This window comes from Drosophila biarmipes, chromosome 2L, assembly GCF_025231255.1.
Source record: "Drosophila biarmipes strain raj3 chromosome 2L, RU_DBia_V1.1, whole genome shotgun sequence".
Taxonomy (NCBI): Eukaryota; Metazoa; Arthropoda; class Insecta; order Diptera; family Drosophilidae; genus Drosophila; species Drosophila biarmipes.
The window spans coordinates 4,777,815-4,802,915 of NC_066612.1; the positions used below are offsets into that span (position 1 = coordinate 4,777,815).

The window sequence follows — 25,101 nt, forward strand, 5'->3', positions numbered from 1 at the left end:
CCAGCGACCCATATACTTTGCTAGATCGTCTCGGGATAAACCAAGGTTTTCATCAATTAAAGATTATTATTCATATATATAGGTGCATTCAAACATTGTTATCATAAATATTTCAGGTCTTAGGTATATGTTTTGTAGCTCTTATTTCAGTGACAATCAAAAACAAACAATAAATGATTATAATATTTTACAAAATCATCAAGGTTATAGAGTAACTCAAAAGCCTAATTATTAATTTATCATTTATCAGAAATGAGAACGTATCTCCATAATAAGAATGAACCTCATAGAATATAAGACTGCTTGAATTTCTATTGGAAAGAAGAGTTAGGTAACATTAGAGGAACTCTTATTAGATAAATATTTGTAATTTCCTATTAGAAAATATTACTACGAATATCACTGCCATAAGAACGAACTTCAAGTTTCTTCATATATTATCATCTCTTCCAAATTAAATGAGAGCGCCCACAGATTGTAGGTCACTGGTAGTATGAGCTGATAAGAATAAAAGACTTAAGAAGTTCAAATCTCTATCAGAACAACAAAAATGGTTTTGCATTTGCTTACCCTACCTAAAAAAATGAATTAACATATAAGATCGTATACTTGACACAACCAGCGTTTCAAAAACAAGGTGCAAGCATGTACTAAACAGACGAAAAGTAGTCGCAGCTGCCGCACATGTTGTATAGGTGTCCCGAAGAGGGCTCGATGAAGAATCGTAGAGCCTGGGTGCAGTTGAGCTCGTGGTTGGCGATTTGCTGTTGTAGGAGTACCTGCAGCTGCTCCATATTGGCAGAGTGCTCAAACTGGATGCCGCACTCGCAATTGAAGCCAGCTTTGTGGCGTCTTAGGCTTTTTATCTGGCAAACTGGGCACAGGACATCTCTTGGCTTTTCATCCGGCTCAACGTATAGGGTTTCCAGGTTCTTTTCACCCAGGGCATACCACTCGTTCACATCGGCAAGTAGTTCCTCTAGGATGAGCTGCTCCAGCTCCACATCCTTTTCCAACTCGCTGAGCTCCAGCCTTAGGATGTCCCTGAGTTCCGACTGCAAAGAAGGGGAAGAATAGAGGGTTATTTATGGGTGCATCTTTGGGAATCCCTTGGATTACCAGTTGTATTTCGCGATTGGCGTCCGTGCACTTATTGCGGGTCTCTATAATGCGCTTGCGGTACTTCTATGAGGGTTACAAGAGATGGTATTAGGTGTTCTTAGGGGGTTTACTATGGTTTTTACCTCTCGCAGCATTTCACGCAGCCTGGGCATTTGCATTCCCATGCGCTGCCTTTTGGCCACATCTTGAGCATGGCGCTTCTGCTCCACGGAAGTGTGGTAAACTGGGCTTTGCGTGGAATTCATTTTATCTAGTAATTTGTGGTAAAACTGTTTGGCTTTTGACTGGACAAGTCAGTGGCGTCAATTAGGTGGGGTTTCGATTAGGAAGTGTGGATCTATAAAAATACTCTGGAATATATTGAAGAGTTAAAATAATCAGGGAATAATTACATGAACAATTCAATTCTTACTGAATGTTTCTCGTTAATACTGGAAAGTCATTAATTACTAAAAAATAGTTAAATATTGTTAATAGCACTATATATCCATTAGATATTACTCAAAATGCTAACATTTTAACAATTGCAAATTTGGAACAAGTAAGTTAAGCCCTGAAAACCCGAATACCGCTATAAAACTCGTTACTCCAATGCATTATAAGTACCAGGCCAGTCTGAACTCACCCGTAAACCACTCAAAACACTGTGATTGTTAAAGGCAAGCCATAATAATCAAAAAACCTACCTTAATTCCCGAAATTCCGCGCAATCTCCTGTTGATGGCCGCTAGAGATGGCACTTCTTCGATAACACTGCCAGCCCGCCAGTGTGACCGCCTGCCAAAATACCGCGTGACACGTTCTCTCCCACACCTTGCAACACTGAACGCAGGGTTGCACCGGCCCAAACTGACAGCTCTTGGATGGCGTATAGCACGTTTCCGGTCTTTCTTTCCCTTTCTTTTACCAGCGTGTGCAGTGACTAGTAAAAGGTTAGTGCGATATTTTCAATAAAAATACACCCGAAACCGCAAGGAAACCGCTCAAATGACACCGTTTTGTGCCGCCCACAGATGCCTGCTCCGGTCGCCAAGAAGCCAGCAGCGAAAAAGCTGCCCGCTGTGCCGGAATCGAAGCTGAAGTTCAGCAAGAAACAAATCTCGAAGCGGGTGGCCGATTCGAAACGTCGCCTCAAGAAGGCCGCCGTGATTGCCCTGCGCAAGAAGGAGAACCTGGTGCGCGCCGAGAAGTACCAGAACGAGTACATTAAGGCCGAGCAGCGCGAGATCAAGCTGCGCCGCCTGGCCAAGAAGCGCAACCAGTTCTACGTGCCCGCCGAGGCCAAGCTGGCCTTTGTGGTCCGTATCCGCGGGTGAGTGAAGCATAAGCCCTAGCAATCCCCTCCAGCTGTTCTAAACTCGTTCCTCCCTTAGTATCAACAAGGTGGCGCCCAAGGTGCGTAAGGTCCTGCAGCTGTTCCGCCTGAGGCAGATCAACAACGGTGTGTTCATCAAGCTGAACAAGGCCACCATCAACATGCTCCGCATCGCCGAGCCCTACATCACCTGGGGTTACCCGAACCTCAAGTCCGTGCGGGAGTTGATCTACAAGCGCGGTTTCGTCAAGCACAACCGCCAGCGTGTGCCCATCACCGACAACTTTGTCATCGAGCGCAAGCTGCGCCAGGCCCACCAGATTCAGTGCGTCGAGGATCTCGTCCACGAGATCTTCACCGTCGGCCCCAACTTCAAGTACGCCTCCAACTTCCTGTGGCCCTTCAAGCTCAACACGCCCACCGGCGGCTGGCGCAAGAAGGCCAACCATTATGTCAACGGCGGAGACTTCGGAAACCGCGAGGACCAGATCAACCGTCTGCTGCGCAAGATGGTCTAAGGGATGTGAACATATTCCACGTGCTGAATCAACAACAACAACAGCAGCGGTACGATGTAAGCAGTGAGAGAAATAAAAGTTACTTTTATAAACCCACGAGTTGCCGTTCAGTACAAAAACGCAGTGTTTTCGGTTCAAGGAGGTGATGTGGTAACTATGTGAAGGATTCCTGTTGGCAGTTGGATTTTAATTCTCGAGTGAACCAATCGGGTTTTGTTACAAAGAGCCGGTTGCATTCCCAATTAATTACATTAGCATATAAACTTCTAGCTTCATTTTAAGAAGACTAAAACTTCAAAAGAAATACATTGAACTTTCTTTTAAATCTGCCATTTAATGTGGAACACATTTTCCGGATTTTTTGCCAAGATCTTGAAAGTAGTAGTAATAGGAAAATGTTCCTTGACATTGGAATATTATCATTTATCCATGAAATTCTTGAATTCTATCAAAGTTTCTTCAAAAATAAAAGCAAAACAAAAAGGAATTGTTGCTTATCGAGTGGTAGTGAATTACTAAAATCAATTTATACCCAGACCTAGTTAGTTAAAAAAGTTTTCTGTTAAAAAGTTCACTTTCTGGCGCACTAATTCCCAAAGTAATTTGTTTAAAATTATTTTTTTCTGTAGTCCCCCAGCCTTTCTCCTCAAATCAAACAAAATGGTTTTCAATTTGTCTACGCTCTAGTTTGTTTATTGTTGTTCTGGTCAAATTTTAAGCGCGCTTAGTGCACAACACTAAATGCAGATAGCATGCTAGATTCTGGGTGCCAAGGGGTAAAATCGTAGCCAATCGTCGCTTTATTGAATACAATAGTTGCCTTTCAGCTGGCAGTGGATTTTAATAAATTTTTACACACACAATATAAGTCCAAAGCAGGTGGCAAACACAAATGTAAATTCCAATTGCATGGAAATTAGTCAATAATTGGGGGAGCTGGCACCCATTTAAATGTATAATTTAATTAATTGTTACCACATGAAGCACATGCCGTTGTCCGCTGTCAGATTCCCGCTTCTACTGGTGTCCCCCAGCCTGCGTGGTGGTCACATGGATGTTCTGCACCAGGCGCTGGCCCCAGTACTCCTCCAGATCGAATGGCTTGAAGTTTTTCAGCTGATTGTCAGGTTCGTTGCAGTAGAGAACATGAGGGCTCTGTTCGTAGACCTGGGGAGAGAGCAAAGCATGAAGAGCAACCGAAAATTTCAGCCAGGGACCGTAATCGTCAATGGTTTATCTTTGTCGACAATCCTAAATCAGTTTATTGACTAGAGTGGCACTAAATATTCTATGGAGAATTCATATATTTTTCATTTTAGGCTAGTTCAGGCGTCAGGGCGGATGAAAAAATTATATAAGGAATTATTTTGTGTAAAATTTTTACATTTCTTGATCTATTTTTACCAATCTTCCAGTTTTATTTAAGAAATTTTGCAATTTTAATGCAAAGTTTGAGACCTTAATTAAATGGACCATAAGATATCTAAAGATATTAAACATCTTTTAAAAACCTATCAACTCAAACATAAAAATATCTTGGCATACTTTCGGACACCTTTCCAACCTCTTTCATGGTTAACTAAGCAGACTTTATTTTTAAGGAATGTAAATGAATGATATTACCAGTTTTATATCTACACAAAACCATCTATTTTAGACAGCTTTAAGAGGTACGAAAATAATGATCAAATGGTGGTAAGTATCCCATTATTTTACTTGTTCTACATTCTTTTGTTTTTCCCTACAAGAGTTATCAAAACTAGAAGTGAGAATGACGACTGACTCATTGCCTACGGTCCCTGTTTTTCGCGGGCAAAAAGCGAAGCACGGTGACTAGTGGGTGGTCATCAGGTTCCGAATACCGGGGACCTTACCTTGTTCCAAGCTTCCCGGATGTATCGGATCAGCTCGTCGTGCTGCGAGATCGGAAGGCTCTGTGGTTGTTGTTGTTGCCCGGCGGCTGTCGCATAAGGCGCGTTGCTGTTGTTGTGTGCACCGACGGACGGAGAACTTCCGGCGCTGTGATTGCTGTAACCCGGAGAAGTAGACGACCCCGCCACCGAGTTGTTGTTGTGGTGATGATGGTAGCTGTGCGACGGATTGTGTCCGCTGTTCTGGCGTCTTATGTTGTAGGGGTAGCGTCTATGGGGAAGGATGGGAAAATATTAAAACAGGATATATTAGAATAAGTTGAGACCGGCAAGTTTTAAGCCAATCTAGAAGTATAGACTTTCCTTTATACAAAAGACCTATATCTAAAAGTATGCTACAACCTTTAGAAAAAGTATTAAAATATAATATAAACATGGGGAAATGTAGTTCTTACAGGATATGTTAGAAAAGTGGAAGTCCGGCGAATTCTAGAGGTATCCAAAAGTATGCTAGTATTTTTCTTTTTAGCCGGGCAATCTTTAGAAAACAAGTAAGTTTCTTTTGAGCATCAATATAAATACTATACGGCTTAGCCCCGAAGGGATTGATAGTATTTAACACTGCATACATTTTAACACAATTGTGGGAGGTTCCCAATCTCTAAAGATTCGTAAGGTACACCATTATAATATCACAAAATCACCTGCATAAAACCAATATGGTTCCTTTGCCAATATCTGAACTATCATTAAAACATTGAGATACTGATTAATACTAATCAATAAAGTGCGTTCAAAAGGTAGAAGCCCCTTAATGCTCTGATATTTTGTAACAATACCGTTTTTATTATAATAAAATAAAAGTAACGGTGTCAAGTGGGAGATCGGACATACAGACGTGCCATGTATATACCCGTGGATGTGCGTATGTGTGTAAACACTGTCTTTTGTGGTTCGACGCACACAGGGCAATTGCGGCAAAAGAACCGTTTTGCGCTACCGCCCTGCGGTCCCGTTAATTTACCCGTTATTGCGATCCATACTGCCGGGTCCTTGTGTAAAATTAGGCTCCCAAAGTAGTCTTGTTTATTGCCGAAAAGTTATTTATATTCCGTACGAATCTTTTCTCTAGAGATGCAAAAACATCGATATATTCCTTAATATGTGTAATCGATAGTTGACTTGACATCGTCGTTGTTTTAATCTTTAAAAACGTACTATGGGTACTATTTTTTCTTAAGAATCACTAAAATATAAAAAAAGCTGGAATAATTGCTCAAGGCCCTTTTTTTGATTGAAAAACAACAAAATCCGGTTTTCGATCATCGATAATTTTCCGTCCTTTATTGTGACCATAAAAACATACCGAGAGGAATACCCTTCACGTAACGTTACGTTATATTTTAAAAAGAATATTTGAAAGATTAATGTTGCTAATAGGCCTATAATCTATCTTATAATTTAAATTAAAAAATAAATTGTTTTCAAGTGGAAGGCAATTTATAATTCAACAGTTTTATTTTTGAGTATTTCCGGCCAATATCAGAACACACTATTAAATTTGTAAATGTTATTGGAATTGCCTCAAAAACAAAGCCTATATTTTTTTTAATACTAAAAATAGGATAAAAAACGTAGGTCAAAACATTGTTGTCATTTATTTGGAAGTGAGTCAACAGATTAGGGAATGTACATAAATATTTTTCACTGAAAAATCCGTTAGGATTATTCATTCAATTTGTCATAGTTATCAGTACATTTATTTTTATAAAATGCATAACATATTTTTTCGTCTATCTCTAAAATAAAGAATGTTTCACGTACATATATTACAATACAGGAAATGATAAAATAGATAAAAGATATCGTCAAATATTAATTTACAGATCATTTACAATAATTCAACATGTAGATATAAATAATGACGGTAAAACGTGTCATTCATCTTGAGCATTCATTTCTTCACACATTTCTGCGCCTCCATGATGCGCACACCTTAGTCTAGACTTCGTAACATTTGCAAGTAGCAGAGAGAATAAAGTCTTTGTATTACACACATATAAAATCTTCAACCTTAGTCAAAAGTGTTGAGCTGCCTGTGCACCTACGCGTGCAGAGGGAAATCCAAATCCCATTTAAACTAGTTTGGCGACTCTTTCCCCTAAAAGAGCATTCGTTTTGGCAACTCACGGCAAGCACTATATTAGCACATTCATAGGTCATCATCTCCGATACCCTCAAACGCCTCGTTGGCCACCCTTGATCCAATGTCTACATCGTTGCGGAAGAATACGGCTCCGAATGTGCGGGAGGTGGTCAGCCTGGGCTTGGATCTGGGTGCCGAATCCTCGGACAGAAACCTAACAGGCGGCGTTGTGGGCGCCGTGGACGTGGAGCACGAAGATGACGCCCATGTCGATGTGGAGCACGTAGAGCTGGGCGTAGATGAGGACGAGGTCACTGCCGTCCGCTCCTGCTCCTCGTCACTGCCGGGATGGGCCCCCCCGTCGCTTCGCTGCAACAGTTCGTCGACCATCGCCTGCAGGCAAACGGACATCAGCATGGCCTGGCCACTGTTGATGGTTATCCAGCGCAGTGTCTGCTTGCCAATTAGATACTCGAATGCCAGCTGAAGGTGCGTGGGCGGCAGCCGCGACTCCAGTGCGTTGTGGGTGACGCTGACGCGCCACGACCGCATCCTGGTCACCCGGAACTTGGTCTCGTAGATCTTGGCGCCACGTGCCGTGCGCAGGGCCAACTCCTTGTTGCCAATGCTGACCAGCGCCATGGTATTCGGCTCTGGATAGTCCACCTGCGCCTCATCGAACTGCAGGCAGCCGTAGGAAGGCAACTGACGCACCAGCTCCATGTACTCCCGCGCTCTTCCCTGCATCTGCAGGCTGCTCAACTGGCGGCCCTCGCCGGGCGAACAGATGACCACCCACTCGCGGTTCACATCCGCCACGGTCTGGTTGTAGAGCAGGTTCAGGGCCACCTTGTTGCCGATCAGCTTGGCATCTCTAGACGAGTCCCAGTAGCAGGTACGGAGCAGCAGCTCGCAGGGTTCTGCATGCAGACGAGTTATGTACGGCGACTCGAAGTCCATGAGACGTCGCACCAGGTGCAGTTCATCGGATTTCCTCTGGCGCCGCACTAGGAACAGGCAGAAGAAGCGCACCAGCTCGTCGGGCAGCTGGAGGTCCTGGCAGACGCTCTTCAGAAGCGCACTGGCGTTCTGCTGCACCGAGCAGCTGACAATGATGCGTTCGCTCGCAGGATTCGTGTAGACCTGCACCTCCAGCTGCTGTTCCTCGCAATCACTGACCACCATGCCCTCGGCCAGAGCCGTGACCAGTTGGGCCCGCTGCAGGAAGTGCTGCAGATGGGCGGATCGGGCGAGGCGATTGTCCTGGCCCACCGCCTGCAGGTACTGCTCCAGGGAACTGCGACGCGCCTCCAGTTGCCCATTGGTAAGCGGCAGGAGGCGCTTGGGGGGAAAGGGAGGCAGGGGAACGCCCACGCAGTGCCTGCGCAGCTGCTCGTTCAGCGAGTGCAGCTGTTTGTAGCGCAGGACGCAGTGGGGGCTCCCATTGATGTGTATGTTGTACGCCGTGTAGGTGGGCGAGGAGCCCAGCTCCTGGCTGTCCGGTATGGAAAAGTGCATCCTGCTATGGTTCGTCGGCGCCCGGCCAGCGGTTCACTCGTGCATGGCCAAGCTGCTCCTCCGCTTAGCGCAGCAATTGCTCTCAATTCAATTAATTCAGCTTCAATTGTTCACTTTTCTGCTGCCAGCGGGTGTGACCGTGCGCGCATACTTAAAAAATACCAAAACGGTAAACTCCACTTTTGAACTAGTAGACCGTAAAAATTAAAATGGCGACTGTATTTGACTTCTACAAATTTAAATGTTCACTTTTGAAATAAAAACATGTATATTTTAGGCTCCTTTTTTTCATTTCCAATCAAAATATATGTTGAAATTGTTAGCCATTTAAACCCTTTTTTTTAATTTTCTACAATATTTGTGGAGAAAATAAATTCGAAGTTTAAACTCTTTTAAAATTTGCACTTTTTAATAAAAACATGAATACTCTATTCTTTTTTGTTTTCTGTAATAGTCATAAATAATAAATTCATAAAATTATTATAAGTTTTTAAACAATAACACTTTTTTTTCGTTATTTATAATATTTTCGCAGGGAAAATTGATCAAAGTTAAAAACCCTAAATACAAATAGAATATTTTTTTTAAAAATATAGTTAATGTGTAAACTGAATTTAAAGGGTAAACTGTTATAAATTTCAGCTTTCACTTTTGAAATAAAAACATGCATTTTTTGAGTTTTCTTATATTTTTTATAAAAACATTAGCTATTAAATAGTTTTTCAATAGTTTTTCAATTACACTAATGTAAAGACAGATGATAATTGTCTTTAGATTGCGCGCCCCGACTCCGTCTTCTCTAAACTGAATATGTTTTGGTAGCATGCACTATCCAATCCATATAGTAAGATACATTTGTGTGAACGTCAAGTCCTCTACAACTCCTTAACCCAAAGCTGATAATGCCGAACTGGGTATGGCGAAGAGTTCCCTGGTAAGCTATTACCGCGCTCATTGGACCACCCGAATCGCCACCGCAGGCGGAGCTATTAGAACTGCCCGCACAAATGTGGAAACTATCAACCTGCGTCTTAAATAGCTTAAATCTTCCAGCGCACTTCGTACTATCCACTTCACTTTGAGTGCCTGTCTTTAGTATTCTGCTTAATTTACCGCCTTCTTTAGTTTGACCCCATCCGGTTATGTTAAAATGTGAAATGGTTCCCACTTGCTCGTCGACAAGCAGGCAAATCGGTCGGACATGTTCTGCAAGAGAAACGGGTCTAAGTTCAGGAGATCCTTATTGGATATTCCAAATGATTACCTGAAAATTTCACCGTACTTCTCATTCGAAGCAGAGCTATGTCCGCCTTGAAATTGTCGTAATCCTCATGAGATATTTTTTTATCGACATCAATTGCAAAGGCGCTTGGTATGCAATCTCCCGATGGCATGCAGTCTTCTCCAGAATGCTCAGTATCGTAATCCCCGAACCGCGCCTTCCTGCAGAAATAAAATTTGAAAAGTCTACCAAGAAATATATACAACTCCTGCCCTCACATTGGTGAACTGGATAAGCAGTGCGCGGCCGTCAGAACAAAACCTGCGAAAAAGTAAATAGTTTCTTAACTAACCTGATATTCAATACAAAACACAAATACGTACGAGAATTTATGAGCGAGCCGCCACAATTTGCCTCGCCGATCACCAAAACCATCCAAGGATTCAAGAATATATCAGCATCTGCCTTTCCTGGAATCTTGTAAGTAATATTCGCTGTCCCACAATTGGGTTCAAATAAGTAAGCGGATCCTTCTTCAGTTGCAATCAACAGGAAAAGTATAGCCGAAGCCACAATTTCCGCTGTTTTGAAGACCGTCATGGTCATGTTTCTACGCAGAGTGAATTAAAAGAACGCAAGGCAAACCCTTTTTATAGGAATTTCTTCTAAGGCAAAAAAAGCAATAAAATGTAGTGTTGTTATCAGTTCCTATTTTTAAGTCGTTTCTCGTATCGCCAAAGGTTCAGATGAAAGGAAATGTTTCCGACCCCATAAGCCAAATTCTTCTTTAGGATCTAGCTATACCTGGATCTATATATACTACATCCTATCCTATCAGATGAAAGGAAACCTTTCCGACCCCATAAGGCATATTCTTCACGAGAATTACTAGCCAGATCGCGGATAGGGGTGTATTTAAATTTATTGACAAATTAGTAGCGTTTAGTGTTAGGCAATCTCATTTAACAAACTGTATTACAAGTCAACTGGATACTGAACTTCTCCCTTAAGCATAACCACTCCAGAGGGGTTTACTTTCACTTTGATCTTAGTGTTGGGATATAAAACACCATAGTCGACATTTTCGTAAAGGTCCTGAAAGATACTTTATATGAATACAGATCCAAAGCAAGGTGTAAGGCCATACCTCTACCCTGTAACCAGAGAAATTTATAAGACCCAGCTCCTTTAAAGTAACAGATATGTCTGAGGGGGTTCCGTCCGTTCTCCGGTTGACAAAGGCAATGGCGTAGGAGTAAAAGTTTTGGTACAGGGGGCCAATAGGTCTGGACCAAATCTCGATGCCCTTATGCTTATAAATGCGCCTTCCTTGTATTCCCAGCGGATCCTGGTCCACTGCAATTATTTTTCGGTTCTGTAAAATATGCTTAAATTGCGGTCGAATCGTCCTTAGATCCACCGACATCAACAGGGGTGCGGCCAGAATGGACCAAATGGCGAATTGCGTTTTTGCCTGCTCATAGCTCAGTCCAAAGTTACCAACAATCAACTGAAAGTCGAGTAAAACCCATCAGAATTAGATAAACTGGTTTAAGATAAATATATCATACCATATCCGGATCGTTCCAATGCCCAGGACCCGCGTTTGGAGCTATCAGATCCTGATTATTGCCATAGTAATCGATTATGTTCTCGACAGACGCCCAGGAGTCCTGGATGTCGTCGTAGTTTCTCCAGAGGTTGCAGTGCGTCTGGATTGCCGAGTAGTTGGGCTGTATGCCAGCGTATATCTGATACACGGGCCAGCTGCAGGAGTACACCATTGCCCTGCCGGTGCTGTTGAGAAGCCTTCCGAAGGTCGAGTATCCCCGGTCCATGTCGTAGGGCAGCGCGTAGCAGCCATCCAGCTTTACGTAGTCCACATTCCACTCTGCAAACTGAAGTGCATCCTTATCCTCGTAACCTATAATCCCTGGGTACCCCGCGCAAGTATAGTTCCCGTAGTCCTCGTATATGCCGAACTTGAGGCCCCTGGAGTGAATCTTATTGAAAGAGCATACATACATGTACATTTAGCTGGCGGAAATAGGCAAGTCAGGAAACGTTTGGCGTTTTAATCATTGAAACAATGGCATTTCCGGTAGTTATACTTTACTTTTAAATTTTTACAATGATAAGAGATTTGTTTTTCTTAAGAAAAACGTATTTTCGACGTCACAGTACGAAAAAGGGTGCACAGGAAAAAACAGACTAATGTTTCTTTTTTCTTTCTTTCTCGATTTTATTCGAAATAAATTTTAAATATTTTTAAAAAAACTTAAAAAGGTTTTTTTCACTTACATAGTCAGACAAAGCTTTGATTCCGTTAGGAAACCGTTTGCGATCAGCTACCAATTTTCCATCATGACTGCGGTGCTTTTCTAACCAGCAATCGTCTATATTTATGAACTCATAGCCCACCGAGGCATAACCGTCAGCGACGACGATATCTGTCATGGTTTGAAACAACTGCTCGCTAAATAAAAAAAAAATTAACAATTTTTAATTTAGTAAAAATGTATTTACCTTATGCAATTATCTGGATCGTTTACGCAGTCAGTATTGCAACGAAATCTTTCCCACGAAAGCCAACCCATAGGGGGTGTTTTAGCAAGTCCATTGTCTAGGCAGTTACACAGAGTGCTACTCAATAAAAGGATCCAGACAATATATAACATTGTTTTCTAAAGGAAAAAATTAAAAATGAATATTAAGAATTATAGGAACATATAAAAAAATTGGTTCAAAAATATAGACCTAAAAAGGTGTTTAATTTATGTTTGATTTTTATCTAAGTCCTATATTCTATAATATTATAATTGCGTAATTATAATATCATGAAAACAGAATGCAAATAAAAAGTAAGCGGTCTGGCAACGCCGTTTAAGCCAGGCTCACGGGTTCGTTGAACAATGGGCAATTTGAAGAGAGAGAAAAAGAGAAAAAGGTCTGGGTCAGTAGAAGAGCAGACCAAGCACCGATGTTGTTCTCACTCTTCTGTACACCACATAATAACAACAAAGAAAGACAACATAACAATAGCGATGTTAATTAATTCACACCAAGGTGTTATAACATTATGCACACACACAAGGCTGCTACTGCAGTCGCTGGCCTGCTGCCTTTAAACACTGATTAAAATGTGATAATCGAATTAATCGTTTGGGCTGATATATTTTAAAGTTATGTTCATAGACGCACTCTCTGCAAATTCAGTTGTTGTCACTTTTATCCGCACGTACACTTAAAAGAAATCACACAAACTAGTTTGCGAACAGATGTGTGTGGTACATACCAATGATTTCTACTTGTGTATTTGCAGCGCAATTAAGTAATTCAGTTTTCCGCATTTGATCCGGTTTCTCAAAGCTAATAAGACCTTATGTTGGTTTTTCCGATTGCTGCCTAAATACTTTAAATTGTATGCCTGAATCGGTTTGCCTTTTCGGTTTAACGTGGGCTCAACAAGTTATTTGCACAAAATCCAGTATTAAATCGATTATAAAGTGCTCGAAAGTCATTTTGATTATGCTCGATTCTGAGGAATAACAAATGTGGCAAGTGCAAGAACCTGGGAGCACACACCTGTGGCTATGTATGCCGCGATACGTATATCGTATATACACATTTACATGAGCACTTAAATTAAAACCAGTTATTTTGAGAGTTAAGTATTTTTGGTATGGGGATTGTTGCCTTAAGGCGGTGGATGGGGTGCTCATCAACGTTACTCTCTGCAAAGCAGTGCGTTAAAAATACATTCAAAAGCACTTGTTCAGTGTTCACAATTTAAAATCGTAATACATTTTATTTACGCTAGAAAAATCATAGACTTACGACACTTATTCTAATTTGTACAGAACTAAAAACATACTAACACTAATAACCATTGATGAGCTTTATAAGATTCCGGTCCCGAATGAATTGACACTTCTGCTCGTATTGTTGTAGCGATTCCTCCATCTTTACATACTCGTTGTTGATCATTTTGTTGTTCCTACGGATTTGATTCAGGAACCTGTCCATGGCGGAGGAGTCTTCCTCTGGCAGGACTGGAAAACAAATATACATTTTACTATAAAGATCAAGTATTATTGTAGTATTTTAGATATTCACCTTCCTGACTTTGTTGCACTACAGGAGGAGTTCCTGTCGATATGGTGGACAGGTTGGAACGCCCAATTTTTTCACCGCTCTCTACAAACTGGGCGATAACGTTGCGGAATTTCTCGGGTATCAGAAAAAGCCGATCAACGTTGCCCTTCTTGTAGCACAGATAGGCACTCTTCATTTGAAACCACTTTCTTCGAATCTGAGTGGGGGACTTGTTTGGAAAACCTCTCTTTTTCATCTGGTTGGCGATCTGAATGAATGTGTACTGCGTGGTGCTCGTGGACAGGGCTCCCTGGCAGTTATTAACTTCCTTTATCAGGTCCAGCATGCACTCGATTTCAGCGGAAATCCAAAAGTTCCTTTTCAGCTTTTCGGACTTCATGATTGAAATAAATTCCAAAAAATAAAAATAAATTGTTCTTGCAAACAGTGTGACCAAATCGTAAGAACCTTATTTCACCGGAAATGATAGAACTACAAATCTGGCGGGATTTTAAGTTTCCCGCTGAATAGCTGGAAGTGTTAAAAAATATATTTGAACACCCATAACATTTTTTAAAATTAAACACAAAAACGTAGTTTTTTTAGAGAGGTGTTTATTGTTTGAAATCGAGGTATCTTACGCAGATCTGGAGATTCTATTTTGTTCTATATTAATGACTTTATATTTTAAATAATAAGTTAATTGTGACCTAAAATTCAAAAACATTTAACTTAACTAGAAACCAGCTTTGTTTAAGTCGTGTGTAATATATATTAATTTTATTTATTTTTATACTAATCTATCATCAAATAATTCTAAATTTTTTAACCGATTCAAAAGGGATTTGAAAGTTTTCAAAAACCAAACCAACAGTGGTATTCTTGGAAAAATACTGTATACTGTACAGTATTTATTATCGGTGACATGTGACAACCCTACCCTTATTCGCACGCCTGTTGCTCGTTCCGTCTCGTCTGATGTTTTTGTAAAGTATTTTCGGGAATTGGACTGTTTTTACTCTTTTAAAATAGGTGGCACAGGTAAAGGAACATCGCATATTACATTATCCAAATAAATACAGTAGTTACTGGCTTTTATTTAACGTGTCCCTATTTGTCTACATTTTTACCCAGAAACGTGCTGCGAGATTGTAAATAATGGAGTCCAAGTACTTGGCCACCAGCAAGAGCGATGCAGGGGGTCCATCGCCCGTAAAGTTCTCCATAAAACGGAAATTCGATGCTCTGGGCAATAGTCCTGTCCTTGAAAAGAAACCCCATGTAGTTCCGCAGATAAAGCAGAAGATAGCACCCATTCTGCTGACCAGCAAAAGAACCTCCATCGAACAGCACCAGAGATCGTTGCCCGTCTTCAACTGCCGCCAGAGGATCCTCAAGGAGCTGGAACAGAATGACACCGTGCTGATCATGAGTGAGACGGGATCGGGAAAGACCACCCAAATTCCTCAGTTCCTTCTCCAAGCTGGTTATGCCATGAACGGAATGATAGGGATAACGCAGCCACGCAGGGTGGCGGCCATAACAATCGCCCGTCGAGTGGCCCAGGAATTGTCGGGAAACATTGGCGATACGGTGGGCTATACGGTTCGATTCGAGGATGCCACCTCAAAGGCCACCAAGATCAGATTTCTCACCGACGGTGTGTTGCTGCGCGAGTCCATCAAAGATAGACTATTGACCAAATACTCAGTGATAATTCTGGACGAAGCCCACGAGCGTACAGTAAATGCAGATCTGTTATTTGGTATAGTAAAAGATGCGCAGAAAGAGAGGCGGAAGAAAAATCTGGGCAAACTAAAGGTGGTTGTTACCTCGGCCACCATGGATATAGATCATTTCGGAAAGTACTTCAATTGCAAGGGAATGTATCTGGAGGGCAGGACCTATCCCGTCCGAGTGATGCACACCAAGGAGGAGCACGAGGATTATGTTCACACCGTGCTGGTTACTCTCTTTCACATTCATCGCACCACCCCGAGAAAGTAAGTTCCAAGGTGTGGTTAGGGTTTTCTGTTTACTAATTGTTATATCATTGGAAAACAGCATTTGTATTTTTGTATCCCAAGTACTAAACAAAACATTTAATGTTACAGCCATGACGTTTTGATATTCCTAACAGGACAAGAAGAAATTGAATCATTAGCCCAACAAATTCGCCAGCTTGCCAAGGTTAGTCCATCCTTATAAAACACGGTACCTATATAAAAGAAAAATGTTTCCTATTATTTCAGATGGACATGAGTGGAACTACGGATCTCCGGGTGTTTACGTTATACGCCCAATTATCGCAGGGCAAACAATTGGAGTGTTTTGTCCCAACACCGGCCAACGTCCGGAAAGTAATATTGGCCACAAACATAGCCGAAACCTCGATTACCATACCCGGCATACGTTGTGTGATTGATTGTGGTTTCGTGAAAGAGAAATCCTTCAACACAGCCGACGGATTGGATGTCCTAAAGTCGGTTCGAATATCAAAGGCGCAAGCCTGGCAGAGAACAGGACGAGCAGGCCGCGATGCGGACGGAACCTGCTACAGGGCTTATACCAAGAGAGAAATGGACTCGTTTGCCGATGCCACGCAGCCAGAGATCCTGAGAACGAACCCCACATCAATGGTGCTGCAGCTACTGGCCCTGGATATTGACTGCAATAATTTCGACTTCCTAGACGCTCCCCTCGAAGAGGGTCTAAGGAGTGCCTACAAAAGTCTAGAGGCGCTGGGAGCTATTAAAGTTGGTGCCGTGTCATATATTACACCTCTGGGTCGTCAGATGGTGCAGTATCCACTGGATCCGAAATATTCAAAGCTACTGCTCACTGCCTCCTCCTTTGGCTGCATGGAGGAGATCCTAAGCCTCGTCTCAGTCCTATCGAGTGATCACGTCTTCGTTTCGAATAGCGACAAAAATGAAATGGCCGCCCTAGCTCATGCTAAGTTTCAATCCAAGCATGGCGATCATTTAACGCTGCTAAATGTATTCAATGCATTCTCTAAGACGGAAAAGCCAAAGGTATAAATAGATGTCTTATGCCCATTTATATTATATTATAATGATTTTCGTTTTCATTTCAGATGTGGTGCCATGACAACTATTTAAATCTGCGTAGCTTAACCTATGCCCGAAATGTGCGCCGCCAATTAACTGAAATAAGTGAGCGACTACATCTGGCTCTAAACAGCTCCGATGACATCGAAATGCTGAAGAAATGCATCTTAAATGGGTTCTTTGAAAACATAGCCGTCTTGCAGCGAGACGGTTTCTACATGACCGTTTCGGGCAACATCAGGGCCAAAATCCACCCGTCAAGTGTTCTGCATGGAAAGTACAAGCCTAGCTACATACTCTTCACCGAAATTGTGCAGACGGAACAAACATTTCTGCGCCAAGTCACTGAGATATCCATTGAATGGATCCAGGAAATTGTGCCGTTTGTTAAAAATATACCATCCAGATGAAATAAAGTACAAAGCTGTTGAAAATACACTGTGATTGCCATATTATTCAGGGTGAGAGAGAAATAAGTCTTACATTTTCTTTGGTATTCGAGTCTTCTTTATTTAGAGTGTGAGAAAATAACAATAAATGTAACAAAAAATATATGTAAAGCCCGACATTCGTTTGTTTATATTTATTATACCTTAACCAGTTAACATTTAAAATATTTTTGAGATTATTACAATACGACTATGGGATTGATTTATAGAATTCCCGCTAACGCTGTCTCGTGTTCAGCAGCAGCAGCCCGGCTATGGTACCTTAATCTAGCATTACTTACAGGAGCCCCTGCAAATAAAATAGGTCAATAATCACATTACTATTATGGTTGATATTTACTCACCAATATAACTTAACAGAACCGGGAGAAAGATCAGGCCATGCGCCGCCCCAATGACTACAATGCCTAAATACATGCGGAAATAAAACACTTGGAATATCTGACTCTTCGCAAAGGCTAGCACCAGAATGCCCGCAAATTTGGTAAGCGTAATTCCGGAGAAGATGGAACTACCCATTTTTGAGAGGCTGTCTGCTGCCCGATCGATTTGACTAACTGACTTCGAAGTGGCGAAGCTGTGCACTAGGTGCGAACAGAACTCTACGGATATACCGACAGCCATAACAAGATTAACTAACGAAACAGCATTTAGCGAAATGTTCCAATAATACATTAGGCCTCCCAGGTTAACAACAATCATGGTTATCGTTATGACAACCACCAAGGCGGAATGAACGTCGAAGCCCATCAAAATAAATGTAACAACAAAAATGGAAAGAACTGAAATACCCATGCTCTGCAAGGTATCCGACCACATGGTAAGATATTGTTCGTAAAACACATAGAATACTGAATAGGGGAACACTTCGACCGTCAAGGCCGATTCCATAGGAACTCCGTTGGACATCAATCTGCCCTGCAACATTTGCGTGATATTGGACGATATCTTCCTAGCTGACTCTAGAGCCAGAAAGTAGTCAGCCGAGGATTTTAGGATGGTGTGATAGGCCATAAAGTACGACGACTCAATGTTCAGTCTTTCATGGCTGTAGGAATACCGAACCGCCCCACCATAGGCGGCATGACCGGCCTTGGCACACGAGTCGTCGGGATTGTCCTTGAGGAAAAATGAGAAATATTTTTCAAAGTCCGCGGCGTCCGGCCGTAACAGAGAGTTCTTTGTGATATTACACTTAACACAAGAAGTATCTGAAAGAAACATTGTATTATAGACCAGTTTATGGTTGTAACTATGGGTAACTAACCTTCGTGGGGACAAAAGTCGCTACTATTCTTTTTGTGTTTGCAGCAGGACTCCGCGGCCGCTGTCCACCCAAAGTAATCATCGATCCAACTGGATGCAGGACGGGCGATGTAGGTCTGGTTCGAGTGCCTACTGGCTAGGTAAATCTGCGTGAGAACGCTGTCGTCGTTGCAATACTGCCCTGCACAAATCAGATTCTGATCCGAACTATTGGTATAGGCTAAGTCACCTTTGAGGACAAAGTAAACCGGCGGGCCTATATTAAGATTCTCGTTCAACGATTGGAAATAGTGTAGAACGAAACTGTCCTGGGGCATGGCCAACTCTTGGTCCAGTCCAATGTCAATTTTGGGCGCAATGGCTATGCTAAAGCACAGCCAGGCGAAGAAGATCACCATTACACTGGCTCGCACAACTTTCTTCATCAAAAAGGGCACATAGACACTACTGAAAAATTTGTACAAGAGTCCCTCGTTGTTGACTATGCTATCTGGTTTTTTGCCCTTGATGAAACAACAAATGTCCATGCGATTCTCCTCCTTGCGCTTCGTATCTAAAGTGAATAAACTAACGAAACAGGTTATTTGCAATATAAAGTCAATGATAAGGGCTACGCCCGCGTATAGGGCAAAAGCCCTAACGGCCGGCATGTCAGAAAGGCCACCGAGAAAGAAGCAAAAGCTTTCACTCAACGAAGTGAGCAGCATACTGGGGCCAACACGACCGAGTATGCGACCTATTTGCTGCTCCAGCGACTCATTGGGTTTGCGCTGGTCGCGCTGGTGAGTCTGGACGAGGATGAAAATGTTATCCACGCCGACGGCTAATACTAAGAAGGGTATCACTTCCACAATGATCAGGGTGGCCGGCAAGCCGATGTAACCGAAAATGCCAACGGAGGAGACCACTGAGGCTAATACTATGATGACACCGCCAATGCCCAGGGTGATTTTACTATCTATAAACACTCTCTTGAACTCCTTAACGTGTCCCAGCGATATGGCTATGTACAGGAACATAATCAGGTAGGACACCAGAATGGTCAGAACATCTGACTGCGACTCCCTGTTCAGCTCGTCCTCGATGGACCTCTCCGAAGTGAAGGCTATGTCCATGTGCTCGGACTTGTTGTAGTTCGTATAGTTGGTCATAAACTCAATGAACTTCTTCTCCCACTTTAGGGCGGGCTCCAAATCGGTTTTGTTGTGGTGATTCCTGACCAGGAATGTCAGGATCAAGGCATTGGCCATCTGGTATTCCGTGCTGCCCGTCAACTGGGCTCCGGGCGGTAGGAAACCTCCAAATGCTATGGCTGGATCCACAGGGCCACCATAGGGCGCTAGGCATAAATAGGGATTACTTATGCAAGCGTAGAGGCTGTCCAAATACGTGACCTGCAAGTTGCAAACGATAGCTTAGAAATCTATAAACAACTTTTAAATTTTATAAGCTCACATTAAACCCATTGTCGTCATCGTTCTCATCCAACTTTTCGCGGTCATCGGAAAAGTAACCCCAGACCGATTGTACCACGCATCTTGACACATCGATCTCACTGCCATCATCTGACAAGGGGGCAAAGCATATGTCCTTCAACTGCGTGCCATTAGCATCAATGGCCTTTATGCTCTCCTGAAGATCTAATATTTGACTAAGGAAGTCCTTCTCGAACACAGGGCCAAAGGTTATGGGGCCATTCGAAGTGTTGTGTACGATTTGGGGCAAGTTCACTGCTTTGATTATTATCTACAACAAAGAATTACATTATAATTATTTGTTTTGATATATATATTATATATTTTACCTGTTCAAGCCGATAGAATGGCGAAAATTTCGTATCAAAGTACTCCCTTTCAATCCTGGATTTTGAGTTCGGGGACGCCCAAAGCTTCACCGGATCCGTTGTTATTTCTATGTAGCTTATGCCATAGCCCAGAACCGCAACCAAGGTAGCTCCGGCAATTAAAATAGTGCCTGGATTGCTGGCAAAGAAAGTGCCCCATTTCGTGAAAATGGTCTCCAGGAAGGTCTCTGTATGCGCGCCCAGTTTTTCAAAATATGAGTCGTTCTCCCTGTAAGCCAGTTCGTCGGAAACATCATTGCCGTCAATTTGAAAGTTGTCATCTGAAAAGAAGTTCAAAATTAAAGTAATAAAATAATGCGAAAAAGTATACTATATATATTTTTTAAAGATACAATGACAAGGGGGAATTTAATTCAAAGCACGCTTTTTTCTTATGAATGCCAATGATGTTTAACTAAACGTAGTTTCTACTCGCTACTTCATCCTTAACATTCAAAATCGTGCTTTTGGTGAGTATTTTAAATGCGTAAGACTCACCCATTGACGAACCTTGCGTAAACAAAAACGATCCCATTAGGAATACTATGACTCCGACAATGAACACAGCTGCCATAATGACGAGATAGGCATCGAGTCCGAAAATTTTAAATGGCTCTGGAGGCGTGGGTTCCGGCGGTCCCTGAGGACAGGACAGTTCACAGTCCGAGCACGAGCACGCAGGCACTTTGCTCTGCAACGAAAATCCATATAATATTCTATATAAAGTGGTAGAAAATGTACAACTCACGTTAACCGCCTGGTTGCAAGGAACGGTTGTCACGTTTAAGGGCACAAATAGATCGCTCTTCGACTTGGGCTCATGCTGAACATACGTTATTTGAAAAGGAACATAAGGGCTGGTGGGATCGCCCATGAAGTTAAACCATTTTGTAGGATTACAGCGAGATGCTGGGTAGGCTCCGCACATCAAATCGAATGCTAATTGACCTGTTTGTGGTACAGAAACCTAAAAAGAGATTATGATTAGAAGAAATATATGTTTTTATTATTTAGTTTAGACTTGCCTGAGAGCACGATTTGTAAGTCTTGTTGATGTACTCCGTCGATATATGCAAGTCCACGGAACTAACATATTCAACACCTTAAAAAAGTGTTTTTTGTTATTTACTTGTAAAAATATATATTTTTTATTATTATAGGTAATGTTCTATTTACCCGCTTTATTCTTTTCCGTGGCCACCACATGCATAAAATCCGATTGCTTTGGAGAGCAGGTGAACTGGCAGATGTGACGAACCAAGTTCTCCATGCAGGATGGACAGCGGTCCAGAATATGACCGGCCAACTGTACGTTTTTATTTAAAATTTCAACCTGCAGGGGAAGCACATTAATTAGGGATTTACTGCACAACTAACTACTCATACCTGATTTTTGTCGCAGCAAAATTGTTTTTCATTGTTGTCCAGCAGATAGCCACATCGTGCTCTCAGCAAGTCCAGTCCTTCCTCGGGCATTTCTATGGCCGATCCATTGTAGGGACAATTTTGACTGTGGCCGAAAGTATTGGTGTTGCACACACCATACCAAACGCAGTCCTTAAAAAGGCAAACAAGAATTAGTTAATAATGTTAAAAAAATATATTTACTATTAGTAAAACTTTGAAATGTTATTTCTAGACCAACTCTAGTAGCCTGGAGAACCTGAACCATTTTTCTGACCCCTTTGTTTAGTTAAAATTTTACTTTCTGAGTTAAGAACGCCATCCCCGCCATCTTGGGGCTATTATAATAAATTTTTAATTGGCTTGCATCTGTTTTGACTCCCTCACGCGCTTTTAAAATTTCATATGCACAGATGACGTAAAGCCAGCAGAGTCTATGCCAATTTCAAGGCTGATTCTAATGCTGATTTTCTATATGCCGTAGCCAACCTAATAAATTTATATTATAATCATATGAAATAAAAGCAAAGTGATAGTTACCTGTTTCGATGATTGAATTAACGTGAAGAGTACTGCTGCAAAGAGGATGTGTACTCCAAAAGGAGTACTCCTGAGTGTGGGTGGGGTCCTTGAACTCATCCTATCACAATAGCATATCTGCAAGAACAAAGTTTATTGAGTACAGCACTTATTGACATCATCATCGTTGATATCCCTAAAGGCTGAGGCTTCAGATTTCTCGAATGCAAATGTGTCCAAAAGGCAAAAGAAACCGTTTTCGATCGCATTAAGTAAACATTTATTCTCGCAACCGATATCTGTATTTATTCTCGCAACGAATCAGTCAAGTCTGCTGAATCACTTGCAACTCGTTGATAAGCAGAATTCCGTGTAATAGAATTGCTACCGCAGAAGCCTAATGATAAACAGATTTATTGCCACACTTCAGTAACTATTCAGTTGAAGTGGTTTTCGTGTAATCGAGCGAAGTGTACATATCTATATTATACGGGTGGGTGCGTTTTTTTTGTTGTGATAATTGCCTTTTCCCTCCACCCTCTAAAACATTTTCCGATAATTAGCAAAATATCCCACAACAAAGAGTAATGCCTACTTCGACTCTTACTATTTATTCCTTTATTGGTAAAATTATGCTATCTATCTTGTTTTTTTTTTGCCATGAAAGGGAACCTGACTCAAAGACTAGCAACTACTTTTAGAGCTTCAAATGAAAATAAAGTAAAGTAATAAAGTAAATAAATTATTATACTGATGAAGAACACATACCATTTACTTTAGAAAACATCATTTTTATAAACAAATAATAATAATATATAGTCTTTATATAATATATATAGTATATTTCCGTGAGGGGCATCTTTTTGCCTCGTGATTTTTTGCCTCATGTGGATTTTTTCCAATCAGTGAGCGTTATTTATTTAACCGAGCAATGAGTGTGTTCTTGCATCGTGATCGAAATTCATTTATTTTTATCGCAGTATGTATGCATATATATTGAAGAATTTTAAACAATACTATTTCACTTCGTAAGAATATAAAAGGGAGTGAAAATACGAAAATTGTTATGCTATGCTTTACGGAGTTCTTTGTAGATCTGAATTTTTAAAATTATGAATAGGTGTTCTTATAAGGAACTACAAGTTTTTGAGTTACTTCGGTTATTTAAAGGGCTGGGCTCTGTGCCGGTATATGTGCTTATCAAATTTTCTTAAAGAAATAGGTACTCTTAAAAGCTCTGAACTTCAGAAATTCCTCAATAATCTGTGATATACGGTTTTAGGAGGGTGAACTTTTTTGAGCAACATACACTCTTTGTACATACGAATTTTACTAGTATTGGCAAAGTTTTTTTTTTATATTTTGCTAAATAGTTTTCTTATCTCAAAAAATAAAAATTTGGTCGACAAAAAAAATTTTATCATTAGAACGATACATTTCTTTAATTCTAAAGAGGTTTTCAAGAATCGAACATTGTACTTGAATTTGAATAGCGTAATGATAAGAAAAGCAAATTCTTAAGCCGAAGAACTACTTATTTTAAGACCTCATATTACATCAAAAATAAAAAGAAGTTGGGCTTATCACTGTGTTTGAAAAACCCTTAGGAAAACTCAAAGGAATTAAAAAACTCGTGAGAAATAAAAGCTCCTTAAAGTGCTGATGGTGCACTGCCTTTTCCCCAAGCACAACAAATTTAGAACCCATCAAAAATAGTTCAATAATAGTGACCCTATGATAATAGATGGCGAGACTTTGGAGGACCATCGGAACCATTTGCTACAGAAATATAAGATTTCAGGGGAGTCTCGGCCTTTGACATTGGTACGTTAAATTTCGCGCTTAAACTCATTGTCGGCAACTGGCTTTCGGCGTGTGTATGTGCTGTGGCCGCTGTGAAAGTGATGATGCAACTAGTTGCCAGGAGATGGAGGGGGCAACTCCATTATGCTTTCTGGGGAAATCGAAGACTGCCTCGGTTGCCTTTTTCCACTGTCGTATGCAAATCGAGCCACCGCATCGGTAAGTCGGGAACACACAATCAGCAAATCGAACTTCTCGGATCCGCTGTGCGAATCCGCTCCCTATGTATTATTTATTTTTTCTGGGCTCGGGCATACATGTATCTTGTTCTTGAGCGGATGTCACAGGAGATAGCGACAGCGTCGAAGGGCGGGCAACACAGTATACTATGCTATCACCCACTCAGAAATCGTTAATTGTAAGCATTCGCCCTGCGCCGAGCCAATAAAAGTGTTTTCTTTGTTCTCCTGGCCCGTGCTTCGCTGTGTGCGTGCCTGCAGTTCTATGAAGTCACCTTAGATAAGTATAGGATCTACACTTAATTCAATTACACCGTCCTATGCTCGAAGCCCGAGCTGGGATTTCTCTTTTCCAGCTATGCAATTCGGCAAGCACTCGCGACTCGGGCAACTGTGCGGCGTAGAGGGTCGCGTGAGTCACTCGAATACCCCTCGGGCCAAGTTTGGAGCTACTAACCGAGTGAAAACCACCGAAATATGCAATTAAAATGTAAACACTCTGCTTTTCCTCAACGTTTGCTTTGTTCAATTCACTATTTAATAACGGAACGGTAACTTTTTGTGTTGGTATTTTTCTGGGTAGCATTCGGGGTGTTTTTCTTTCAGGCGGCTGCTGCCACATTTTTCGCTCTCTCCGTAGAGCAAAGCACAAATCTTACGTTGGCTTACGTCGAGCACAATAATACCGAACAGCGAGCGC

General features: G+C 41.5%; 9 protein-coding genes across 15 annotated transcripts; 2 read left to right on the top strand and 7 right to left on the bottom strand.

Annotated features, from left to right (window-relative positions):
- Nucleotides 1-46: 46 nt before the first annotated feature.
- LOC108034818 (RIP-like protein) lies at nucleotides 47-1,888 on the bottom strand. 3 transcript variants are annotated; one of them, XR_007763353.1, is made up of 4 exons: nucleotides 1,245-1,471; nucleotides 1,120-1,185; nucleotides 576-1,055; nucleotides 47-498 (listed from the first exon to the last, which is right to left on the bottom strand). XR_007763353.1 is itself a non-coding variant. In XM_050884887.1 (4 exons), the coding sequence occupies exons 2-4, from the start codon at nucleotides 1,365-1,367 to the stop codon at nucleotides 651-653; spliced, it is 594 nt and encodes a 197-aa protein (XP_050740844.1). In that variant the 5' UTR covers nucleotides 1,368-1,472; nucleotides 1,809-1,888; the 3' UTR covers nucleotides 47-650. The 3 variants fall into 3 exon arrangements, 2 of the variants coding, with proteins under 2 accessions (XP_050740844.1, XP_016965363.1); XM_050884887.1 differs by adding an exon at nucleotides 1,809-1,888 and having other exon boundaries at nucleotides 47-1,055; nucleotides 1,245-1,472; XM_017109874.3 differs by adding an exon at nucleotides 1,809-1,834 and having other exon boundaries at nucleotides 47-1,055; nucleotides 1,245-1,372.
- Nucleotides 1,889-1,906: 18 nt separating this feature from the next.
- Nucleotides 1,907-3,051, top strand: LOC108034811 (60S ribosomal protein L7). The gene is made up of 3 exons (XM_017109859.2): nucleotides 1,907-2,054; nucleotides 2,136-2,434; nucleotides 2,496-3,051. Exons 2-3 carry the CDS (start codon nucleotides 2,136-2,138, stop codon nucleotides 2,953-2,955), a joined length of 759 nt encoding a protein of 252 aa, XP_016965348.1. The 5' UTR covers nucleotides 1,907-2,054; the 3' UTR covers nucleotides 2,956-3,051.
- A 568-nt stretch (nucleotides 3,052-3,619) lies between these two features.
- Nucleotides 3,620-5,997, bottom strand: LOC108034819 (MAPK regulated corepressor interacting protein 2). The gene is made up of 3 exons (XM_017109900.3): nucleotides 5,851-5,997; nucleotides 4,830-5,097; nucleotides 3,620-4,122 (listed from the first exon to the last, which is right to left on the bottom strand). Exons 1-3 carry the CDS (start codon nucleotides 5,865-5,867, stop codon nucleotides 3,973-3,975), a joined length of 435 nt encoding a protein of 144 aa, XP_016965389.1. The 5' UTR covers nucleotides 5,868-5,997; the 3' UTR covers nucleotides 3,620-3,972.
- Nucleotides 5,998-6,463: 466 nt separating this feature from the next.
- Nucleotides 6,464-8,694, bottom strand: LOC127010626 (sorting nexin-17). The gene has a single exon (XM_050884882.1). It carries the CDS (start codon nucleotides 8,488-8,490, stop codon nucleotides 7,039-7,041), a length of 1,452 nt encoding a protein of 483 aa, XP_050740839.1. The 5' UTR covers nucleotides 8,491-8,694; the 3' UTR covers nucleotides 6,464-7,038.
- Nucleotides 8,695-9,289: 595 nt separating this feature from the next.
- LOC108035035 (serine protease grass) lies at nucleotides 9,290-10,318 on the bottom strand. Its single transcript, XM_017110384.3, has 4 exons — nucleotides 10,096-10,318; nucleotides 9,991-10,033; nucleotides 9,755-9,933; nucleotides 9,290-9,696 (listed from the first exon to the last, which is right to left on the bottom strand). Exons 1-4 carry the CDS (start codon nucleotides 10,316-10,318, stop codon nucleotides 9,290-9,292), a joined length of 852 nt encoding a protein of 283 aa, XP_016965873.3.
- A 298-nt stretch (nucleotides 10,319-10,616) lies between these two features.
- LOC108035253 (alpha-N-acetylgalactosaminidase) lies at nucleotides 10,617-13,295 on the bottom strand. 3 transcript variants are annotated; one of them, XM_017110807.3, is made up of 6 exons: nucleotides 13,008-13,295; nucleotides 12,239-12,396; nucleotides 12,014-12,188; nucleotides 11,284-11,715; nucleotides 10,860-11,222; nucleotides 10,617-10,807 (listed from the first exon to the last, which is right to left on the bottom strand). In XM_017110807.3, exons 2-6 carry the CDS (start codon nucleotides 12,388-12,390, stop codon nucleotides 10,688-10,690), a joined length of 1,242 nt encoding a protein of 413 aa, XP_016966296.1. In that variant the 5' UTR covers nucleotides 12,391-12,396; nucleotides 13,008-13,295; the 3' UTR covers nucleotides 10,617-10,687. The 3 variants fall into 3 exon arrangements, with proteins under 3 accessions (XP_016966296.1, XP_016966306.1, XP_050740841.1); XM_017110817.3 differs by lacking the exon at nucleotides 13,008-13,295 and adding an exon at nucleotides 12,914-12,976; XM_050884884.1 differs by lacking the exon at nucleotides 13,008-13,295 and adding an exon at nucleotides 12,802-12,911.
- A 205-nt stretch (nucleotides 13,296-13,500) lies between these two features.
- Nucleotides 13,501-14,270, bottom strand: LOC108035267 (uncharacterized). Its single transcript, XM_017110828.3, has 2 exons — nucleotides 13,829-14,270; nucleotides 13,501-13,764 (listed from the first exon to the last, which is right to left on the bottom strand). Exons 1-2 carry the CDS (start codon nucleotides 14,205-14,207, stop codon nucleotides 13,592-13,594), a joined length of 552 nt encoding a protein of 183 aa, XP_016966317.1. The 5' UTR covers nucleotides 14,208-14,270; the 3' UTR covers nucleotides 13,501-13,591.
- A 448-nt stretch (nucleotides 14,271-14,718) lies between these two features.
- Nucleotides 14,719-17,314, top strand: LOC108034261 (ATP-dependent RNA helicase DHX33). Its single transcript, XM_017109122.2, has 5 exons — nucleotides 14,719-14,848; nucleotides 14,942-15,810; nucleotides 15,922-15,997; nucleotides 16,060-16,842; nucleotides 16,905-17,314. The coding sequence occupies exons 2-5, from the start codon at nucleotides 14,966-14,968 to the stop codon at nucleotides 17,286-17,288; spliced, it is 2,088 nt and encodes a 695-aa protein (XP_016964611.1). The 5' UTR covers nucleotides 14,719-14,848; nucleotides 14,942-14,965; the 3' UTR covers nucleotides 17,289-17,314.
- Nucleotides 17,315-17,446: 132 nt separating this feature from the next.
- Nucleotides 17,447-25,007, bottom strand: LOC108034240 (NPC intracellular cholesterol transporter 1). 3 transcript variants are annotated; one of them, XM_017109102.3, is made up of 12 exons: nucleotides 24,859-25,007; nucleotides 22,381-22,497; nucleotides 21,823-21,993; nucleotides 21,613-21,769; nucleotides 21,462-21,538; nucleotides 21,185-21,403; nucleotides 20,947-21,127; nucleotides 20,398-20,717; nucleotides 20,049-20,339; nucleotides 18,595-19,987; nucleotides 17,672-18,538; nucleotides 17,447-17,616 (listed from the first exon to the last, which is right to left on the bottom strand). In XM_017109102.3, the coding sequence occupies exons 1-12, from the start codon at nucleotides 24,985-24,987 to the stop codon at nucleotides 17,531-17,533; spliced, it is 4,008 nt and encodes a 1,335-aa protein (XP_016964591.2). In that variant the 5' UTR covers nucleotides 24,988-25,007; the 3' UTR covers nucleotides 17,447-17,530. The 3 variants fall into 3 exon arrangements, with proteins under 3 accessions (XP_016964591.2, XP_016964583.2, XP_016964599.1); XM_017109094.3 differs by having other exon boundaries at nucleotides 20,935-21,127; nucleotides 24,859-25,006; XM_017109110.3 differs by lacking the exon at nucleotides 24,859-25,007 and adding an exon at nucleotides 24,677-24,836 and having other exon boundaries at nucleotides 20,935-21,127.
- Nucleotides 25,008-25,101: the final 94 nt, after the last annotated feature.

Coding starts and splice junctions, on each gene's coding strand:
- LOC108035035 (XM_017110384.3), bottom strand. CDS start 10,318: ATGACCATGACGGTCTTCAAAACAGCGGAAATTGTGGCTTCGGCTATA. Junction 9,934..9,990: donor TGCTTATCCAGTTCACCAAT/GTGAGGGCAGGA, acceptor TTATTTCTGCAG/GAAGGCGCGGTTCGGGGATT. Junction 9,697..9,754: donor AAGTACGGTGAAATTTTCAG/GTAATCATTTGG, acceptor TTTCTCTTGCAG/AACATGTCCGACCGATTTGC.
- LOC108034261 (XM_017109122.2), top strand. CDS start 14,966: ATGGAGTCCAAGTACTTGGCCACCAGCAAGAGCGATGCAGGGGGTCCA. Junction 15,811..15,921: donor CATCGCACCACCCCGAGAAA/GTAAGTTCCAAG, acceptor TTAATGTTACAG/CCATGACGTTTTGATATTCC. Junction 16,843..16,904: donor CTAAGACGGAAAAGCCAAAG/GTATAAATAGAT, acceptor TTTTCATTTCAG/ATGTGGTGCCATGACAACTA.
- LOC108035253 (XM_017110807.3), bottom strand. CDS start 12,390: ATGTTATATATTGTCTGGATCCTTTTATTGAGTAGCACTCTGTGTAAC. Junction 11,716..12,013: donor TCAAAGCTTTGTCTGACTAT/GTAAGTGAAAAA, acceptor TCTTTCAATAAG/ATTCACTCCAGGGGCCTCAA. Junction 11,223..11,283: donor ATTGGAACGATCCGGATATG/GTATGATATATT, acceptor CTCGACTTTCAG/TTGATTGTTGGTAACTTTGG.
- LOC108034819 (XM_017109900.3), bottom strand. Junction 4,123..4,829: donor TCCGGGAAGCTTGGAACAAG/GTAAGGTCCCCG, acceptor CTCTCTCCCCAG/GTCTACGAACAGAGCCCTCA.
- LOC108034811 (XM_017109859.2), top strand. CDS start 2,136: ATGCCTGCTCCGGTCGCCAAGAAGCCAGCAGCGAAAAAGCTGCCCGCT. Junction 2,435..2,495: donor TTTGTGGTCCGTATCCGCGG/GTGAGTGAAGCA, acceptor TTCCTCCCTTAG/TATCAACAAGGTGGCGCCCA.
- LOC108034240 (XM_017109094.3), bottom strand. CDS start 24,987: ATGCTACCCAGAAAAATACCAACACAAAAAGTTACCGTTCCGTTATTA. Junction 22,498..24,858: donor ATTTCGGTGGTTTTCACTCG/GTTAGTAGCTCC, acceptor TTGTTCTTGCAG/ATATGCTATTGTGATAGGAT. Junction 21,128..21,184: donor CTTGCAACCAGGCGGTTAAC/GTGAGTTGTACA, acceptor TTTTCGTTGCAG/AGCAAAGTGCCTGCGTGCTC.
- LOC108034818 (XM_050884887.1), bottom strand. CDS start 1,367: ATGAATTCCACGCAAAGCCCAGTTTACCACACTTCCGTGGAGCAGAAG. Junction 1,186..1,244: donor TGCGTGAAATGCTGCGAGAG/GTAAAAACCATA, acceptor TAACCCTCATAG/AAGTACCGCAAGCGCATTAT. Junction 1,056..1,119: donor CCAATCGCGAAATACAACTG/GTAATCCAAGGG, acceptor CCTTCTTTGCAG/TCGGAACTCAGGGACATCCT.
- LOC108035267 (XM_017110828.3), bottom strand. CDS start 14,207: ATGAAGTCCGAAAAGCTGAAAAGGAACTTTTGGATTTCCGCTGAAATC. Junction 13,765..13,828: donor AGTGCAACAAAGTCAGGAAG/GTGAATATCTAA, acceptor TTTGTTTTCCAG/TCCTGCCAGAGGAAGACTCC.
- LOC127010626 (XM_050884882.1), bottom strand. CDS start 8,490: ATGCACTTTTCCATACCGGACAGCCAGGAGCTGGGCTCCTCGCCCACC.